This window comes from Genypterus blacodes, unplaced genomic scaffold (assembly GCF_046128005.1).
Source record: "Genypterus blacodes isolate CSIRO-AG114 ecotype Tasmania unplaced genomic scaffold, CSIRO-AGI_Gbla_v1 ptg000499l_1, whole genome shotgun sequence".
Lineage (NCBI taxonomy): Eukaryota > Metazoa > Chordata > Actinopteri > Ophidiiformes > Ophidiidae > Genypterus > Genypterus blacodes.
This window is the reverse complement of record NW_027467258.1, coordinates 125777-147351: the sequence shown is the minus strand read 5'-3', so window position 1 is coordinate 147351 and position 21575 is coordinate 125777. Positions and strand designations below refer to the sequence as shown.

At 47.4% G+C, this 21575-nt stretch overlaps 1 protein-coding gene across 1 annotated transcript in view; it reads right to left on the bottom strand.

The window, feature by feature from the left end:
* Nucleotides 1-21575, bottom strand: part of LOC142990296 (titin-like) — a 159223-nt gene that overhangs the window by 37648 nt on the left and 100000 nt on the right. The window contains 25 exon segments of the mRNA XM_076140034.1: nucleotides 19-6662; nucleotides 6751-7053; nucleotides 7201-7788; nucleotides 7886-8182; nucleotides 8304-8501; nucleotides 8699-8803; nucleotides 9217-9524; nucleotides 9762-10041; nucleotides 10373-10660; nucleotides 10974-11264; nucleotides 11418-11705; nucleotides 12125-12430; nucleotides 12713-13015; nucleotides 13111-13413; nucleotides 13957-14244; nucleotides 14327-14626; nucleotides 14756-15058; nucleotides 15456-15755; nucleotides 15867-16142; nucleotides 16360-16537; nucleotides 16849-16976; nucleotides 17109-17414; nucleotides 17499-17783; nucleotides 17999-18319; nucleotides 18408-21377. Coding sequence (XP_075996149.1) covers nucleotides 19-6662; nucleotides 6751-7053; nucleotides 7201-7788; nucleotides 7886-8182; nucleotides 8304-8501; nucleotides 8699-8803; nucleotides 9217-9524; nucleotides 9762-10041; nucleotides 10373-10660; nucleotides 10974-11264; nucleotides 11418-11705; nucleotides 12125-12430; nucleotides 12713-13015; nucleotides 13111-13413; nucleotides 13957-14244; nucleotides 14327-14626; nucleotides 14756-15058; nucleotides 15456-15755; nucleotides 15867-16142; nucleotides 16360-16537; nucleotides 16849-16976; nucleotides 17109-17414; nucleotides 17499-17783; nucleotides 17999-18319; nucleotides 18408-21377 — 16157 coding nt within the window.

Genomic DNA, 21575 nt, shown 5'->3' with positions numbered 1-21575 from the left:
AGGGGCTTCAGGTGGAGCCTCACCAGTGGTAGTGCAGCATTCAACAATGTATCCCTGAATCTCACAGCCACCATTGTCAACGGGCTTGCCCCATGACAAGAACACTGATGTTTTGGTTGTGTCAGTAACTCTAGGATTATGTGGTGGGCCAGGCCGGAAGATAGGATCAACAGCTTTGTAGAGGACAGTTGGGGAGCTTGGTTCACCAACACCTACAGCATTCTCAGCTACAACTCTAAATTCATAAATATGGCTTTCAAGGAGTCCAGGGACCTTGAAGGTCAAATCAGTGACTCTTTGCCTGTTGCATCTAGTCCACCTTACACTCTCCTTGTCATGTTTCTCAATGATATAGCCAGTAATGGGACTGCCTCCGTCTTCAATGGGGGCTTCCCAAGTGAGTAACATTGAATCCTTCTTAATATCTGAAACCTCCAAGCCCTTGGGGGATCCTGGGGTTACATATGGATCTTTGATTATGACAGGCCCTGATTCAAGACGTGCACCGCTTCCATACTGGTTGACAGCACGGACCCTGAAGATGTACTCATTTCCTTCCAGGAGCTTGTTAACCTTTAGACAGGTATTCTGCACTTTGGCGTCAACCAAAGTCCATACAAGTCTGCTTGTCTCCCTCCTCTCCACAATGTAGTGAGAGATTTTGCTGCCACCATCTTGCAGTGGTGGTTTCCATGAAAGGCTGCACCGATCTTTGCAAACACCTGTTATGACAACAGGACCTTGTGGTTCTCCAGGTTTATCCAGAACAACAACGTTAACATGCACAGCTTTCTCTCCACCTGGATTTTTCAGCAGCAGAGTATACTGGCCTCCATCAGAGAGCTTAGCTTCCTTTACAGCAATATAAGCTTGTGTACTCGTGTTCCTGATTTCCCTGTTAATGGTGTTACCCAATTCCTGCTCTTCCTTCAACCATTGTATAGAAGGCAATGGTTTGCCATGAACATCGGCATCGATCTTGAAGTTTTCACCAGCATTCACCACAATAGTCTGGGTGTACTCTGGGTCAATGCTGACACGTGGTGGTTCAATCTCATCCCTGGCAGTAATAGCACCAGAGCTGTAAGAGGGTCCACTGAAAACACCAGCAGCATTTCTGGCAATGACACGGAACTCATACTGCTGGTCTTGCACAAGTCCAGTAGCAACATATTCTGTCTCAATGACATTTGTGAAGTTGGCCTTCTGCCAGCGACCCTCAGGCAACTCTTTCTTCTCCACAATGTATCCTGTGACCTTTGCACCACCATCATATTCAGGCTTGGTCCAGGCAATGGTCACAGAGTCTTTGGTGATTGTTGTGGCCTCAGGAGTACCAGGAGGATCACAAGGATCTCTTGCAATTTGACCCTCAGATACTTTGCTCGCTTTGCCTATTCCAACAATGTTTTCAGCGTAAACCCTGTACTCGTATGCCATTCCTGGTTCCAAGGCAGAGGTCTTAAAGATCTGGTCAGTGAGGAGAGTCTTATTGAGTTTCACCCAGAGGATGCTGTTCCTTTCTTTGCGTTCAAGATGGTAGCCCAAGATGGTGCTTCCACCATCATTTACAGGCTCGTTCCATGTCACAGTCATGCTGTCCTTGGTGCAGGCTGCAATGGAGGGTGTTCCCGGGGGTCCTGGGAGCTTGTAGGGGTACTGAGCCACAATACACTCTGAGAGAAGAGACGGACCCTTTCCGTATCTGTTTTCTGCTGTGATTCTGAACTGATACTCTGAGCCGGCCTTCAGTCTGCCTGCCTTGATTTTGGTCCTTGCAAGGTTGGAAGATACAAACATCCAGGTAGTGGCAGATGTGTCTCTTTTCTCCACAAGGTAGTTCTTGATGGTGCACCCACCATTAGACTCTGGAGGATTCCAGGCAATGGAAATACTATCAGAAGTGACTTCTTCCACTTTAACTGGACCACCAGGCTGACCAGGTTTGTCAAGAACAACAATGGAAATGTCTGCTGTGGTCTCTCCAGCTGTGTTGCTGAGACTGATATGGTAGCGTCCAACATCATCTTTAGCCGCTTCTTTTATCTTGAGGTTCAGCATTGTGTCTGTGGCACCAAAGTTCACTCTAGTAGTTCTCTTAAGAGACTCACCATCCTTCATCCAGGTGACAGCTGGTTTGGGACGAGCAATATAAGGAATATCTACTGTCAGGTCTTCTCCTGCCAGCACACTGAATGTGTTGAACAGCATTTTGGCAACCGGTGCAATCACAAGGTCTTTGACAATCACAGGCACACCAATTTGACGCGGGTCACTGGTTCCCTTCTCATTTCGTGCTGCTACACGGAACATGTATTCTTCACCTGCATTGAGACCACCGATGGTAGCTTCTGTTTCTTTCACAATCACAGCCTGGCTCCACTTGTCAACACCCTTTGGCTGGATCTCAACGACATAACAGCCCACTCTGCTGCCACCGTCATGCTCTGGTTTCAACCAAGAAAGGGTGACACTATTTTTGGTAACATCTTTAAGAGTAATTTTACCAGGCGGTTGTGGTTTCTCAGAGACCTTGACTGATTCACCTGTCTCAATGGGCAGACCAATACCATATTCATTCTCTGCCAAAACTCTGAAGTAGTAGTTGCATCCTTCCTGAAGATGATCAACAGTGAAAGTGGTGTGATGGCAGTTTGCATTGACTGTGGCGTATGCTTTCCTTGTGGACTCACGCTTTTCAACAATGTAGTTTTTAACCTTAACACCGCCGTCATTTACTGGAGGATCCCAAATCAGAGTGACAGATTCTTTCGTGACAGCAGTAATCTTCAGGTTCTGTGGTGCACTTGGTGTATCAAGCACCCTGACTTGTACTGTAACTGTCTTTGACCCAGAGGGGTTTTCAATTGTAAGATTGTACTTTCCACTGTCAAATCTATTGACATTTTCAACTACAAGTAATGTGTATGATGACGTGCTGTCAATGGTCGCCCTTTCAACAGGCTCACCATCCTCCTTGGTCCATTTAGCTTGAGGTGCTGGTCTGCCTCTGATTGGTACAAACAGTCTAAGTGAGCAGCAGGCTCTAAGGCTGACAACCTTACGGAGCTCAGCGTCCAAGTCCATCTCAGGTGGGAGGAGCCTGTCCTCAGATTTGGGATTACCAGGTACAGATGCTGCCTCTCCAATTCCTTCACTGTTGACAGCAGAAATATTAATCTTGTACTCCTGGTTCTCCTTCAAGTTGATAATGGTGAACGAGGTGGCGAGGAGACCCTCCTTAGGTGTCACAATATTCCACTCCTCCTCTTCCTCCTTTTCAGATGGGATGCAGGTCTCCACAATGTAGCCAGTGATGTCAGAGCCGCCATCATATATGGGCTTGTTCCAGGCAACAGTGATTGAGGATTTTGTTGTATCCAAGACTCTGGGGTTGCATGGAGGTCCTGGCTGATACAGTGCATCGGTGGCCTTGTAGAATGGACTGCAAGCACTGGGAGCACTCACTCCAGCAGCATTCTCTGCAATTACTCTGAATTCATATTCATGTCCAACAACTAGACCTGTTGCCCTGAACTGTAGATCTTTCACTTTCCTCTTATTGCATTTGACCCAGCGGAGGCCAATTCTGTCTTTTCTCTCAATATTGTAGTTTGTGATCGGGGTACCACCATCACTCTTGGGGGCTTGCCACATTAGAACCATTGATTCCTTGGTTATAGCTGTAACCTCAGGGTTCTCTGGAGGATCTGGAACTGTGTATGGGTTGTCCGCTATAGTGGGTTGTGAATCAAGGGACTCACCAACACCATATTTGTTTACTGCCATAACTCTGAAGATGTACTCATTTCCTTTGAGAAGCTTGGTCACATTGTGCTGTGTAACCTGCAAACCTGAAGCCACATTGGTCCAAACCAATCTGCTTGATTCACGCTTCTCAATCACATAACCTTCAATCTTGGCACCACCATCATCTTCAGGTCGAGCCCATGTCAGTACACAGTTGTCAGCTGTGATATCAGACACTTTAAGAGGTCCACGAGGCGGTCCAGGCCTATCAAGCACTTTGACGTTGAAGATGTGTTTCGCAAAACCACCAACATTAGTTGCAGTCAAAACAAATTCTCCTCCATCTGACCTGACAGAGTCCTTGTTAGTCAAAGTAGTTGTCAGTTCGGTAAACTTAACGTCCAGTTTCATTGTGTTTTCAACCTCCTTGCCATTCTTGGTCCAAACCATGGATGGGATTGGTTGGCCAGCTATATCAGCATCCAGCTTGAATGTTTCTCCTGCCTTCAGACGAACAACATCCCTAAAGATGGCATCAACCATAATACGTGGCACAACGATATCATCTTTGCAGGTAATTGGATCCGAGGGGTCAGATGCCATGCTCACTGCACCAGCTGAGTTTCTGGCAATGACACGGAACTCATAGGCGGCATCTTGAGTAAGTCCACTGACAGTGAATGTTGTCTCAATGATGTTGGTGAAGTTGGCCTTGCTCCAGCGACCAGCGGGCAGTTCTCTTTTATCTACTGTGTAGCCAGTAATCTTGAAGCCACCATCATATTCAGGTTTGGTCCACTGAATAGTGATGACATTCTTGTTGACAAATATAGGCACAGGTTGACCTGGTGGATCTACAGGGTCCAGGGCCAGAATGGCCTCTGAGACCTTGCTGGGCTTACCAATTCCAGCCATGTTCTCAGCCATGACACGGAACTCATAGGCAAGTCCATCCTCAAGGCCGGTTGATTTGAAGATGTTTCCTACCACCAGACTCTTGCTGATCTTATGCCATATGATACTGCTCCTCTCTTTCCTCTCAACATGATACCCCATGACTTCACTTCCACCATCAGACACAGGTTCGTTCCAGCCTACTGTGATCGAGTCTTTGGTGAATGCAACTACATTTGGAGTGCCAGGGGGTCCAGGTACTTTGAACGGATAGGCTGCTACTATAGACTCTGAAAGGATGGGAGGTCCAACACCGTACCTATTCTTAGCCCTCACCCTGAACTGGTATTCTGCTCCAGTGGTAAGGCGAATAGCTTTGAAAATGGTACGGATGACATTAGAAGATAGTTCCGTCCATGTCTGGGAAGTGGTGTCCCTGATCTCAACCACATAACTGTTAATAGGAACACCTCCATCATTGTCAGGAGCATCCCATGCAAAGGTGCAATATGTACGAGATATCTCCACAACCTTAATTGGTCCCTTGGGTGGCCCGGGAACATCGTGAACTTTGACAGTGATGATGTCAGACACAGAACCCACAATGTTCTTTCCTGTCATTGTGTACACGCCGCTGTCAGCTCTAACGCACTCATTGATGGTGAGGATAACAGTAGCTGCGGTGGTCTCCACATTGGTTCTCTGTGTGAACTTCAGGGCTCCACCGTCTTTCTGCCATGAGACAACTGGTCTAGGACGTCCCATAACTGGGATTTCAACCTTGATATCATCATTTGCCCTGGCAATGATAGTCTTCTGACATACACCACGCAGGTCAAACTCTGGCAGGGAAGTAGAGTCCTTGATCACAATGGGTTTGCTTTCACGAGGAGCACTTCTACCGGAGTGGTTCACAGCCATCACACGGAAGATGTACTCCTCATTTTCGTTGAGGTTCTTCACTGTGAAATCCATGGTCTTGACTGTTGTTACATGAGCCCACTGATCAGTTCCCTTTTTCTGGGCTTCAAGGACATAGCCTGTTACTCTGCTTCCACCATCATGCTTGGGTTTGGTCCATGCCAGGCTCACAGAGTTCTTTGTGATGTCAGTAGGAATAATGCTTTCGGGAGGGGTTGGTGCCTGGGAAGCACGGATTGGATCTGAGGTTTCTACTGCCTCACCGATTCCATACTCGTTCTCAGCAGACACTCTGAAGTAGTACTCACAGCCCTCACCCAGATCACTGACCTTGACCGAAGTTGTTGGACAATTTAGAACGACAGTAGCAAAGGCCTTGCGTGTTGACTCTCTCTTCTCAATTATGTAGTTTGTTACTCTGGCTCCACCGTCAATGAGAGGCATCTCCCACTGAAGAGTGATGCTGTCCTTATCAATCTTCACTGGTTTGAGGTTTAGTGGAGGTCCAGGAGTATCGAGGACTCTCACATTGATAGAGGCACTCTTCTTTCCAGATGAGTTTTCAAGCGTAAGCTCATATTTGCTTGCATCAATCCTTGAGCTCTCAGGGATGAGCAGCATCGTGAAAGACTCTGTGCTGTCAATGAGAGCGCGTGGAACAGGGCCGCCTTCCTTGGTCCAGGTGACTGCTGGGGTTGGCCGTCCCTTGATTGGCACAAAGAGACGGATGGAGCAGCCGGCCCTGACAACAAGGGTTCTTCTAAGCTCGACATCAAGCTCAAAATCAGGTTCAGCTGCACGCTCCACAATCTCCACCAGTTCTTGAGTTTCAGCTGGTTCACCTGTTCCTTTAGCGTTCGCAGCGCTAATTCTGAAGTGGTATTTAGCCCCAGTTTCCAGCTTGGGAACAACAAACTCTGTGATCCTGAGCAGGGAGGGAGTATCCTTAATCCATTCTTCTGTTCCTTCTTTCTTGTGCTCAATCACATATCCAGTGACCTCAAGCCCACCATTATCAAGAGGTTTGCCCCAGTTCAGAGTGGCAGTGGTCTTGGTCGTGTCTGAGACTCTTGGGTTGACTGGAGGTCCAGGAACATCTACCAGACAGAATAACAGTGATAAATGTCATGTTAACAGACTTATATAGCAGAGCATTCAGTATAAAATGTGGCTTGATTTACTCACAGGCAGCAACAATGGTCCTGACTGGCATGGATGGTTCACTTGGCTCCCCAAATCCAGCTATATTCTCAGCAAGAATGCGGAACTCGTACTCTATGTCCTCAGTAAGACCAGTAACTTCATAGCTGAGCTCAGCGACAGACTTCTTGGATGCTCTGAGCCATCTCATGCCCTTCTTCTCTTTCCTCTCAATACTGTAGCCGATGATGTCACTTCCTCCATCCTCAGTTGGTCTCCTCCATGTCACAGTGGCTGAATGTGCATCGACTTTCTCCACCTCTGGTTTAGATGGGGGACCAGGGGGACCTACACAACACAGATGTAACAAGAAACACTTTTTGGTCAACAGATTTGGTCAACAATTTCACAGCCATTACAACTGCAGCAGAACAAAATATAAATGTTGTTTGTTTGAATCAAATGACCACACATTTACACAGAAATTGTACTTACCAAACCTATCAACCATCTTTACGGGCTCGGAGTGGGACGGCTCGCTGGCACCATACTGGTTAACAGCAGAAACTCTGAAGATGTATTCGTTGCCCTGGATCAACTTGCTGGCCACGTAGTGACAGTCAATCACCCTCTCTTCAAGCACGGTCCAGAGCAGACGACTGGTTTCCCTCTTCTCCAAGGTGTAGTATTTGATTGGAGAGCCTCCATCCTCTGCAGGAGCTGACCAGGTCAGGGTGACCTTCTGAGATGAGACACCACTGGCTTCAATGGGTCCAGGAGTGCCAGGAACGTCCAGGACCTTCACCTTGACGCTTTCTTCCTTCACACCGAAGGGGTTGCTGGCAGTTATAGTGTACTCCCCAGAGTCTTTCCTGCTGGCGTACTTAATGGAGAGGGTGGAGGAAGTGGCAGTGGTCTCGATATGAACAATGTCAGACGGTTTGAAGTACTTTCCTCCCTTAGACCAGCAAGAGGTTGGAGAAGGTTTGCCAACAATGCTGGTGGCGGTGATGACGATGGTATCACCGGCTCTGACGGTCAGACCCTCCTTTACATGAGCATCAATGATGATGGATGGTGCCTCTGTTGGATCAATTATTACACAGATCATGTATCAAGCCCAGGGAACTTATAAATATACATCATTATTATATTATATCATGTTTATGTGGCATCTCACCATAGTCGTCTTTGCAGATGATGGTGTCTGTCTGCTCTGATGGTGGGCTAAGTGCTCCGGCAGCATTCTTTGCCCTGATCCTGAACTCATACTTGCAGCCCTCCTGTAAGTCTGTAACAGTGAATGCGGGGTCTATCACGTTGACGTTGTTGGCCTTAATCCAGATCTTGGATGGTAGGTCACGTCTCTCCACAATGTAGCCAGTTAGCCTGTGGCCACCATCAAACTGAGGCTCAGTCCACTGCAGAGTCACTGTGCTCCTGGTGATGCTGATGACGTCTGGTTTACCTGGTGCGTCTGAAGAAATACAAAACACAAAAAATGTGATTTTATTTGCACCCACATTAACGGTCAGCTGAGGACACTGCAAAAAACCTGAAATGTTGAATTGATGATCCGGTACTTATCCAGTACTCACCAATGGGGTCAAGAGCAACCTGTGGCTCAGTGGGAGCGCTCGGTCTGCCGATGCCGGCCAGGTTAATGGCCATGACCCTGAACTCATACTCCAGGCCTTCAGTCAGTCCGGTCACTTTGTGCTCCTTCATCCTCAGAGCGGTCTGACTGGCCCTCTTCCACAACATACTGTTCCTCTCCTTGAACTCCACGTGGTAACCTAAACATTTAAACACATTAAGGTGACATGACACATACAGTCATTAATAAAGTCAGAGATTGGGGGATGTCAGTGACCCAAAGAATCATCTTCATGTCCATGTATATCCAGTATAGATACATAATGTTATAACATTATTAAGAATCTCTTGGTTCCATCTGAAGAAGATACAAAACTTTTGAGTCAGTTTGCTGTACCTGTGATGGGAGATCCTCCGGTCTTCCTGGGGTCAGACCAGGCCAGGTAGGCAGAGTCATGGCGCATACTCATGATCTCAGGTGGAGGTGGAGCATCGGGAACATCTGTGGAGAAATATGGACATACCATTGTACCATCAGAGGAGGCAGAGTATTGATTATTTTTAAATGGCAGGGATGTTTGTTGTTTTTTTGAGGGGGGGTTGGAACCTGGCCAACAATCACAACCAATGGGATGGTAAAGACCTTAAATGGTTACATAGATCTTAAATCTGCTAATCCACGGACATGCACCATGCTGTTGATGCACCTGGTTAAAGGTACACAGCCAGGTGACCAGCTTATTCCATCAGAGATCTATATGCCTTAACCAGGTATCCCAAAAGCTGTTACGGGATTCCAGGTGCCATGACATTTCTTAAACCAGTTTCCAGCCAAAAGTGTAGATAAACAAGTTACTTAAGGGTGAAAGATTGCCACCGTTCAAGCTTTAAAATGATGAAGTAGTCATTACTCACTGAAAGGATGTTTGGCAACAATAGGGTCAGACTTGAGTCCCTCTCCGACACCGTACTTGTTCTCAGCGCTGACCCTGAAGATGTACTCTGTGCCCTCGTGGAGACCAGTGACTCTCATGCTGTTGGTGTCCACGGCAGATGACACAGTCACCCACATGTTAGTGATGAAGTCCCTCTTCTCCAGGATGTAGTTGGTGATCTCAGAGCCACCGTCGTCCTTGGGAGCAGCCCACTTCAGCGTGACGCCGTCAGCAGTCACATCTTTGAACTTGATAGGTCCAACAGGGATGCCAGGTTTACCGACCACCCTGAAACAAAACAAAGGGGATTTTGATCTCAACACACAAATTTGATCCTGTTGGTTCCTGTGAGCCCCACATGTTGAGGACCAACGACCAAGAATGAAACCATAACCAGAATGGTAACCATGGCAATGGAAAATCGAAAACTTCCTGTTTTAATAATTTTAATAAAAAAGTGCTGATTCTGTTGGTTACATGTAAGTGAGCGGGAACAATCCCTGTCCAGTCTGAGACCTACAGTACCTAATAAAGATGGTGGAGTCCTTGGTCCCAGCGCTGTTCCTCAGGGTGATGGTGTACTTGGAAGCGTCACTCCTCTGGCAGTCCCTGATCAGCAGGGTGGTGTTAACAGCAGAGGACTCTGCACAAACCCGACCTGTGTCCGTCAGATCTTCATCTCCCTTTTTCCAGGAAACCTTAGGTGTGGGTTTGCCAATGATGGGGATCTTCAGGCGCACCGTGGTTCCCTCCTTAGCAATGTAGCACATGTCGGGCAGCTCACGTAAGTCACAGTAAGGAGGAACTGTGAGGAATAGAGAAGATATGTTTACATCATTTCTGTGCTATAGGGAGGATCTGAACTGTGGCAGAAAGGCGCATTCAAAAACCATAGCACCCAAGTTCAAGACTCAATTAAAGAAAAGAAGAATTAAGAGAGTCAGATCTAATAAGCGTTTTGCGGGAGAGTTTCTGTACGTTAGCATTAAGGACATAAGGACATAAGGACATAAGGACATGCAAACTTGGGACATCATGTGCAAAACATACAATCTTAATGCTAACTTGGCATGACGTGCAGGCCTAGTCTGAACCTAACCTAACCACAGTCTTATACAACATGGATCGGCTCTTACTGATCTGGTCCTTGGCGACCACCTTGAGCTCCCTGGCATCACTCTCTCCGGAGTCATTCACAGCTCTGACCCTGTAGGTGTACTCTCTTCCCTCCACCAGGTCTTTAGCGCTGTACTGCATGTTCTTGGACCTCATGAGCTCTTTGTATTTGTCGTCACCGTTCAGGACCTCCAGGACGTAGCAGGTGATGCGGCTGCCACCATCTGTCAGTGGTTTCTTCCAGCTCAAAGTGCAGGAGTCTCTGGTCACCAGCAGGGGCTTAAAGTCCATCACAGGCCCGGGCATCTCTATAAGAGGATAATTGGATGGCATTTGTTGAGTATCAGACCAAAAGCTAAAGAACAGTTTGTGGTGTGGTGCACCACAGTCAGGTTAAGTTGCACTGCTCAATCTTGATCAAAGCCCTAACTTGCTGAATGTATTGTTTCAAAAACAGAGAGAAGGAAATCTCTCCTGTGACTGACTGAATATGGCTGAACAATGTTTCGGTGACAGTGGCGAGCAAGAGACAAGTCATATATTGAACTTGCCTCCAGCTAACCTAGGAAAAGAAAGTTTCCTAGCCTGGCATCGGACTGAATTATTAATCAGCAAACTCACCCGATGCTCTGACTGAGTCGGCAGTCTCACAGGTCTCTCCAGCACCGAGCTGGTTGACAGCTGACACTCTGAAGGAGTAGCAGTGCCCAGCCTCTAAGTCGGTCACATCAAACAAGGTCTTGGCGCAGTCTTTGGAGATGATGGACCAGGCCTTCCTCTCAGCGTCACGCTTCTCCACAATATAGTGGGTGATCTCATAGCCGCCGTCCATCATAGGTGCATCCCAATAGATGGAGGCACTGTTCTTGGTTGTCTCCTTCACCACCAGGTTGACCGGAGGCCCAGGGGTGTCTGGACAGGAAATACAACAGGGCTAGGGTTAGGTTTACTGGCTGGAACAATGAATTACATATTTTAGAACAGTTTCTCATCACTACTTCAGAAGGTTCCAAATGTAAGTGTCGTTATCAGCTGATCATAAAATAAAGTGATGAATCCACTCACCAAGAACCTTGACGACGATGGTGTACATCTTCATGCCGGCCGAGCTGTCCAGACTCAAGATGTATTTGTCGGCATCATATCGGTTGACATTTTCTACCATCACTAAGGTGTCAGTGTTGGTGGATTTAATGACTACACCCTGTCGGTCCTTGATGTTGCTGTTCATCTTGGCCCAGGTGATTTTGGGAGTGGGACGGCCCTTGATGGTGGCACGCAGCCTCATGGTGGAGCCGGCGCGCAGCTCTAGCACCCCCTTCAGCTCAGCACTCAGCTCGGCCTCTGGAAGAACTGTGAGCACACAAACAGTGTTGGGTCTTTGTTAGCATTCTGGTTGATCAATGTGAGGCAAGGAACAACAAAGGAACTCCAAATGAACACAAGTCTGCCAAGTCCAAGTTAATTCTAAGTCATGTCAGGCGAGTCCAAACATTAGCTGTCCACTTTGATCTTGATTCTGAAGGTAGATTAAAAACTCATTTAGTTGTTTTAATTGATTTATTAAAATGTCTTTACTCCGTATGACTTTCCAATTGCATCAATCTGAAATTTTAGTTCATGTTATTTCAGCCTTTGGTTGGCCTCTTCATCTATCTACAGTATAATCTTATGTTATATAATATTTCACAAACTATTTGAAGACTGTTTTCCTGTGAATCTCATCTGTTGACGATTCTCTATTGTATTCATCAAGTGAACATCAGACATACCGAGGATGTCCTTGGCGATGTGGGTGCCAGGGACTTCACACGGCTCACTGAAGCCGACCTTGTTGACAGCAGAGATTCGGCACTGGTACTCTGCCATGAAGATGAGGTTCTGGATGACATAATAAGTATCCTGTAGGTTCTTGGGGACGTTGCAGCGGATCCAGTCCTTGGCGTCATGTCGTTTGCACTCAACCAGGTATCCCAGGATGGGGCTGCCACCATTGTTGGCCGGGGCAGTCCAGCTGAGGCTAATCGTACAGTTGGTGGTGTCAGTGACACAAGGGTTCACCACCGGACCAGGAGGATCTGGAACAGAGGCCATGTGATCAGGTTAATCTAAATCCAGACAACGATGATCCATAATTATAGACAAAAATGACCAAATATGGCTCAAGTTTTGCAGTGTATCATTATTGAAAATAAAAAATTCGGAAAAACATTAATGGGTTTTGCCTTTTTATACTAGTTCAGGTTAATATTACATCATCATGGTAAGGTGATTGATCTGATGCTGAATCATCTCGCATCCAGATTCTACTATGAAGTCAAACAATAATCAATAAATATTTCATGTATTTAAGGACTCACTAATTGGATCTTGTGCGGTGACACCAGCAGAGGGCTCGCTCGGCGCCCCAGGCCCTGCCAGGTTGACGGCAGTGACTCTGAACTCGTACTCGACGCCCTCAGTGAGGCCGATGACCTCCAAAGTCCTGTCAGTCACAGGCTTCCTGTTCATCTTGATCCAGCTCAAGTCTTTGGCCTCTTTCTTCTCCACTATGTAGCCCAGGATGGTGGCGTTACCATTATCTGCTGGCTCCTTCCAGCTCACTGTCATACGGTCTTTGGTCACATTGGTGATGACCGGGGCCTCGCAAGGACCAGGAACAGCTACAGGTAATAATCAGGTTTATAGTTCAGTATAAGGGAACCATTCAGCTATAAACTAAAGTGTAAAAGGGTCAAAGTAGAAGAGAAGCACTCACTAAAGGGGTTCTTGGCGACGACTGGGTTGGTGATGAGTGCTTCGCCAACCCCCCACATAGTCTCAGCTCGAATTCTGAACTGGTACTCCCGTCCCTCGATTAGTTTTTCCACGTTGAACTCCAGGACGTCGCCTTTGAACTTGCCACAAACCTGAGCCCAGTTGGCTCTGCTGATCTCACGTTTGTCCACAATGTAGCTGCTGATAGGAGCACCGCCGTCCTTCAGGGGGGGTTCCCAGGCCAACTTGATGTTGGTGGCAAAAACCTCAGTACATTTGGCACTGGCAGGCGGACCTGGCACATCTGAGGAGACATCATGGAAGGTCAGATCAGTTTTGCATTCATACAAATACAAACTGATGAATATTCTGTTAGCACCATCACAAACATCTCCACCATCTCCCGCTCTCCAGAACACAGACGGAACAACTCAAGTAAACTGTGACAGCCACAGGAGCGCTGAGAGGATTGGCAATGTCCTTCATTTTGTTGTTTTACTTTTCAAACATCTTTTATTTGAGATAATGGAAGATTGTTCTCGAGATCTCTAGAGCTTCGCTTCTTAGATGATGCAAACTTTCTGTTTCAAGGCAAAAAGCAAATGCAGCTTGCGTAAGGTTTTCATTGAACACAAATGTGATGAGCTCATCAATATCTTCCTGTTTTCTAATATCCTGCTAAATTTAATATGAAAGTAAAAAAAAAATCAGTCACAAAGATTCCCGAAAATCCTTCAATTTTGTAAACTACTTAACTTTAAAGACTTTAAACAGTACAGGTAACTGTCAAGCGGTTGCTTGAAAAGTAAAATCTGGAAATAATAAAAACCACAGAGGAAACACTGACCCAGGACACAGAGCTGGATCTCAGCAGTCTTGGATCCACTGGCGTTCTCTGCCAGGATGGTGTATGTTCCTGTGTGCTCTTTGGTGACTTCATTCATCTCCAGCTGGATGTGATTCCTCTGCTGGGTGATGACCTGACCTTCAGCTGACTTCAGGCTATCATCGCCTCTCTTCCAGGTCACTCTGGGCATCGGCTTGCCGAAAACATCGGCCTCCAGCAGGACTGTAGTACCGGCCTTCACCTTCATACCTTTCTGCATCTTGGCATTGAGTTCAACCCTTGGGGGAACTGTGGCAGGAAAAGTAAATAGTCATGAAATTTGAAATACATTTCTAGTTTGAAAAAGTTCAACAATGTGAAAAGCTCTCACCATTCTCGGCACAGACCAGGATGGGGTCTGTGGGCTCGGAGGGTTTGCTGATGTTCACAGCGGTCTTGGCGATGACTCTGAACTGGTACTGAAGGTCTCGTTCCAGGCCTGTAACTGTGTACTCCTCCCTCGGGACATTCTGACTGCTTGTGTTAGAGCGTATCCAGGTGTCTCCCGGCAACCGCAGGAACTCCACATAGTAGCCAATGATCTTACTGCCACCATCATTCTTGGGACGTGCCCAAACAAGATTGACAGAGTTCTTGGTCATATCCAAGATTTCTGGTTTACCTGGTGTGTCTGTAACACAGAGGCAAATCATACAAAGGATATAAACCAATGATATAAAGTCTTATTAGTGCCTCGTACTGGCAGTACCAACAATAGTGTTTTTGTATCGTAAAGCTTTAAGACCGGCCATGAACATACCAATAGGGGCTCTAGCTGTGACAAAGTCTGTCTTCTTGCTGGGTTTGCCCTGGCCAGCACGGTTGATGGCCGACACTCTGAAGGTGTACTCGAGGCCCTCGATGAGTCCAGCACACGGGTACTCGGTGCTTCGTACCATGGCGTCGTTGGCTTTCACCCAAAGCAGGCTGTTCCGCTCTTTACGCTCAATGTAGTAACCTGTGATGGGGCTGCCGCCATCACTCTCAGGCTTTTCCCAGGCCACAAACATGCAGTCCTTGGTGCACTTGTTGATGCGGCAGTTGAGCGGCTCGCCGGGAACATCTGGTGATGAAAGAAGACAAAGGATTACACAAAGTCTTTTTCTATAATGCTCTTTGGTGTCTCCCTAAGTTACCTACAGCTGTGCCCTTAAAGTCAAGCACTCGGTCAGGAAGCTCCAGAGTAAAGCTATTTCACATCTTCCGTCATATGTTACACAAATCAATATTGAAGCAGAAACAAAGCACAAATACATGAGATCAGAGTGTTGTCAGTGTTACGCTATGTTTACATTTACTAAGGCAACACTTCTGATGAGAGCTTGAAAACGCTCGATGTAGCCAGGTCCAAAACCTTTTCTTCCAAATGACTGCATGACTTCCAGCAGACAGATTGTCCAAATATGTATTTATTGACTAAACTAAACTACTTTTGGTGTGGCTGAAGCTACACAACTCACCGAAGGGGAACTTGGCAACCATTCTGTCAGACTGGATGGGGTCAGACACTCCGTACCGGTTCTCAGCCCGGATACGGAACGCATACTCCTTCCCAGGAATGAGTTTTCCCAGCCTGCAGCCTGTCTTTCCACAGGAGGACAGAGCCGTCACCCAGTCACCGCGGCTCACGTCGCATTTCTCCACCACGTAGTTGGTGATGTTGCTGCCTCCGTCCTCCAGAGGTTTGTTCCAGGACAAAGAGCATGCGTCGGAATCGATGTCACTGATCACTATCGGACCCTCAGGAGGACCGGGGATGTCTGGAACACAGCAGAAATTTTCCATTTTCAGTTAAGTCCGGGCTATTGTTGACTTTAAGTTAAAATAAGAATCGAATATCAAATATCAAATAGAACACTCCAGTATCAAACCTCTGATGATGATCTTGACTGTCTGGGCCACCTTGGCAGAGTTGTTCTCAGCAACCAAGGTGTATTCTCCACTGTCGGTCCTCGACACATCTTTGATGATCAGAACGCACACATTTCCTGAGCGGTGCACTGCCAGGCGGCTGGACGGCACCACTGCATTCTCACCACGCATCCACTTACAAGTCGGCAAAGGTTTTCCTGAGACCAGAGCCTCCACCCTGAGCTTGGCTCCAGCTCGGGCGGTTGCAGTCTCCTGCATGATAACCTTTGGTTCCACTGCAGATGGACAAGGGAGCATTTTTAACAATTACAGTTAATTGAAAAATAAAGAAATATTTATTGTCTCGTCCAATATTTTTTAAATAAATCTGGATTTGTGGTTTGGTCCTTTTTCACTCCCGTCTCTATTTCACCACCACACCATTTTTATTCAAATATATTCCAATATATTTATAAATATCTTGTTGAGCTAATTTATTGAAATTAAACTTACACATCTGCTCCTTGATCTCCACGGGCTCCCTGGTCTCAGTGAAGGAGCTCATTCCCATGATGTTCTTAGCAGCGACTTTGAACTTGTACCTCTTTCCCTCCTTCAGGCCGCTGACGCTGACGCTCAGACCTTTAACTGTGGTGTAGGCATTCCACACCTCCTTCACAGGCTCTGCCTCCTCTTCCTCCTCTACAGGTGGAGCTGGAGGAGGAGGGGCAGGAGCTTCCGCTCCCTCTGGAACCTGGACGAAAGATCAGGCTTTAATTCATAAAACTTCATTTGTTGTTTACCGCAAACATGAGGGATGCAAACTTGAAACCCATCAAACAGACATAGATAGATAGATAGATAGATAGATAGATAGATAGATAGATAGATAGATAGATAGATAGATAGATAGATAGATAGATATTCATCCTGTGAGGGAAATTGTATAGCAAGTCAATAACAAACCTCCACAGGAGCAGGAGGCTCAGGAGGAGGTTTGACCTCAATGTACTCAATGACGTAACCATCAATCTTGGCTCCTCCGTCATTGATGGGCTTCACCCAGCCCACAGTGGCGCTGTTCTTCGTGATCTCCAGAACTTCGATTTTCTCACAGGGATCAGGCTTACCTGACAAAGAAGAAATACATTTCTATATTACTGCATTTGTAGCGAAGGAGTTTTAGTCTGGAGCTGATGCTTTTATATCATTAAAGAACAGAGCAGTTCTTCCATCAGAGCACAGAAAAGAATGATACGTACTGACAGGATCCGAGGCCAGGTAGGAGGTTGGAGACACCCTTGGTACTCCGGGGCCGTACGCGTTGACAGCCGTGACTCTGAAGTAATACTCTGTGCCAGGCATCAGACCGCTGACCTTGAATGGAACCTTATCCAATTCCACTAGAGCCTTAACCGTTGCCCACGTCTTGCGGTCAATCTCGCGCTTCTCAACAATGTAGTGGGTGACATCACTGCCACCGTCGACCTCCGGTGGGCTCCATGACAGCACGGCAGATGTTTGTGTGATATCTGCGGCCTCCAGGTTCATCACAGGACCAGGGGTGTCTGTCATAAAGAGCAGATTTAGATCATATATCCCAGATCACAGAGGACGCAGGCATTGTAGATTTCCTTCTGGACTGGACTTACCAAGAACCTTGACATTGACAAATACAGCCTTCTCTCCAGCAGGGCTCCGCAGAGTCAGGGAGTATTTGCCAGATTCGTCACGGGTGCTGTCAGGAATGACCAGGAAGGTCATCGTGTCGATTATGTCCACATGTCCCTTCCTGACCACATTGTCGATGCCCATTCTCCTCCAAGTGACTGTAGGTGGTGGCCTTCCTCTGATGGTGGCACAGAGCCTAATGGGACACCCGGCCCTCACGATCAGGCCCTTCTTCAGGTCGGCATCCAGTTCGATTTCTGGTGCCTCTGTTATCAGCAAAAACAATTTCCAATGTAACAACAACAACAAACAAATACACAGAAGAAGAGCAAAACACCCACAAAACATTGCAGTTATATGTTGCAGTTAAAAGTGACCAAAAATACCATTGTTCAGTCAGTAAAATATACAAAAAAGAAAAATCTGCTCAGACATCCAAGATATGAAGCTTGGTTTTAGTAAATAATAAAATACTCCTCACCTAGGATCTCCTTGGGGATCACGGCTCCCTCCAGGTTGCAGGGCAGGCTGATGCCTACCTGGTTCTGAGCCGACACTCTGAATTCGTACAGTATCTTCTCGTCCAGACTGGTGACCGTAAACTCACAGACCACCAGCTGCGCTGCCACATTGCACCTCTTCCAACCGTCATCTCCTTTCTTGCCAGATCCCATCACCTTCATCTCTACCACGTAGCCAATGATAGGCGCCCCACCGTCGGACACAGGCTTCACCCAGCCCAAAGTGACAGTGGACTTGGTGCTGTCCAGAACCTTCAGGTTTGTAGGAGGTGCTGGAGGTTCTGTGAAAATATGGAACATGCAATCATGAATTGTGAGCTATCAGATAAATATAAAACAGATCACATAAGTAATAATTGATTTACATACCAACTGAGTCCTTGGCTGTGATGGCACGTGAGGGTTTGCTTGCAGCACCGACGCCGATTTCATTCACAGCTTTGACTCTGTACTGGTAGTCATGGAGAGGCAATAGTCCTGCAACAGTAAGACGTGTTGCTGGGATAGGATCCTTGTTAACAGGAGTCCACCTGACAGCATGCTCCTCCCTCTTCTCCAGCAGGTAACCTGTGATTGGTTTTCCGCCATCGTTCTCAGGGTCTGACCATTCGACAGCCATCTCTTCTTTGGCAATCTTGGTCACCTCTGGTGCATCAGGGGCGCCTGGAACACTGAACTGAGTGCCTGCGACAATGGCCTCACTCTGCACCGCAGGGCCAGGACCCATTTTATTCTCAGCACGGACTCTGAAGATATATTCGTTGCCCTCAATAAGACGAGTGATCCTAGCTTTGTTGGTGATGATGGCATTAGAGTGGACGGACCAGACTCCCCTCTTAGTTTCACATTTCTCGATAATGTAGTTGTAGATATCGCAGCCACCATCATCCTCTGGGACTTCCCAGGCCAGATGGCACCTGTCGACAGTGATACCAGACACCTTCAGATCCCTGATGGGACCAGGTCTATCCAGTACATTGACCTTGGCATGAGCAGAGCATGTTCCTGCACTGTTAGTGGCAGTTGCAACAAATTTGCCGCTATCACTTCGCCTTGCACCTGTAATGAGCAGCTTGGAGAAGTCAGAACCAGCTTCCAGCTGAAGCCTGTGACTCTTCTTTATTTCCTCTGTGCTGTCATCTTTGCTCCACTTGACATCAGGCTGGGGTTTACCCTTGACTAAAGCCTCGATAGGAATAGCGTCTCCGGCTCTGACCACAAGGGTTCCATCCAGTTTTATCTTAATCTCGGGAACCACCAACTGCTCCTTTACAAGCACCTCAGCTGTGGTCACCCAGTTGCTCTCACCTCCCTCATTCTTTGTTTGAACCCTGAACTGGTAGATCTGATTTTCAATGCATCTGTCAGCCATGAAATAGGTCTCCTTGATGGCACCCTTGTGAAGTCTTTCCCATTCCTCCGCCTCTTTTGGCTTCTTCTCAACATGATAACCCAGGTTACGGCTACCTCCGTCGTTGTCTGGCTTCTTCCACTTCATGAAGCAGAAAGTCTTTCCGATCTCAGAGATGTGGAAGTCGACAGGTTCACCAGGCTTCTCAATAGGATCAACAGCCATCACGGGTGTTTTGGTCTCAGTGGATGGACCAGCACCTATCTTGTTCTCTGCACTTACACGGAAGAAGTACTCGCAACCCTCAGTTAGAGAAGCCTTCATCAGGCGCTTGGTGCAGTCACTGGAGACCACTGTCCATGCTCTCTGGCTAGGCTGACGGGACTCAATGATGTACTGAGTGATCTCAGAGCCTCCATTGTCCTCTGGGTTCTCCCAGGACACCATGCAAGAGTTCTTGGTCACATAGGCTACCTTCAGATTCTGGCAAGGCCCTGGTGTGTCAAGGACATTGACAAGAATGGTGGCCTGTGCCTGTCCACTACTGTTCTTGGCCAGAATAGCATATTTACCATAATCAGACCGGACTGCTTCATTGATGACCAGCTCACACAGAGGGTAGCTGTTGTTCATGACTGTGCGCTTGTCATGGGACACGGCTCTGGCATCCTTGGTCCATGTGATCTCTGGGTCCGGTCTACCCTTCACCCTGGTGATCAAACTGATGATCTGACCTGCCCTAACTGTCAAAGAGTCACGGCAAGAAATGTCAACAACAACCTCAGGCGGCACCAGGATGTCTTTTGCCAGGACAGTCTCTTGCAGCTCCCTAGGTTCACTGTCTCCAACCTTGTTGGTGGCTTTGACACGGAACCTGTACTCCATTCCTTCAAATAAGCCCGGAACCCTGTAAGCACACATCTTGATGAGGTCCTTGTTGATTCTATCCCACGTGGCAGCGCCCTGTTTCTGTACCTCAACCACATATCCAAGAACTGGGCTACCTCCATCTCTGGTTGGCTTTGTCCAGCAGATGTCAGCGTAAGACTTGCTCCAGTCTTTCAATTTAAGATTGCTAGGAGGTCCCGGTTTGGTGATGGCACGGGTGGCTTTGACAGGTTCAGAGGAAAGGGAAGGTTCACTGATACCAGCAATGTTCTCAGCAAACACTCTAAACTCATAGGTGTTGCCTTCAAACAGGCCGGAGGCTCTGTATCTGAGGTCCAGCACTGGTGTTTTGTTGACACGGATCCACTTTCCTGTCATTTCTCTGCGTTCAACCACATAGCCGCTGATCGGGCTGCCACCGTCATAGTCGGGCAGAGTCCAGTCCAACGTGACAGCATTCTCAGTGATATCAGAACACTCTGGTGGGCCTGGTGGGCCAGGAGGATTGAACATGTGTTTGGCAATCGTGGGAGAACTTTCCAGCCCTGCTCCGATGCCAATCTTGTTTTCTGCACGGACTCTGACGATATACTCACGGCCCTTTTCGAGTCTGGCCACCTTGGCCTTGGTGCTGGTGCCACTGGATCTGACAACAGACCAGGATTCCCATGGTTTCTTCACATCCTTCTTCTCTACCACATAGTTGGTGATAGGCGTGCCACCGTCATCCTTAGGTGCCCTCCATTGGATCATCATGTGGTCAGGAGCGACCTCGAGGATATTGATGGGCCCAACGGGTGGACCTGGAAGATCGAGGACGGTGACATGCAGGGCGACAGTCTTGCTGCCTGCAGGGTTGGACACAGTGAGGACGTATTCACCAGTGTCTCCTCTCTGACACTCAGGGATGCTGAGGGTGGTCGAGGGTCCAGAAGTCTCAATCTTGTGGCGTCCCTCAGACAAAATCTCTTTGCCATCAGTCATCCACTTGGCAGTGGGAATGGGGATTCCGGTCATTTTAGCTGGGAGGATGATGGTGCTGCCAGCTTTCAGGACAAGACCCTCAATAAGCTTCACATCAACTTCAATTGTTGGCGGCACTAGAAAGAGAACAAGACAAAACAAAACGTAAGGATGCGGCGGAGTTCTTTGTTAGTTCCCACTTGAATAAATGACAACGCTGTAATCTACCGTAACTTCTCCTTTTAAGCACATTCACAAAAGAAAGAACTGAACTGTGTCTTTTGGTTTATGATGATTGTACTGAACTCTATCTTACAGGTATTCAGGTACAACAC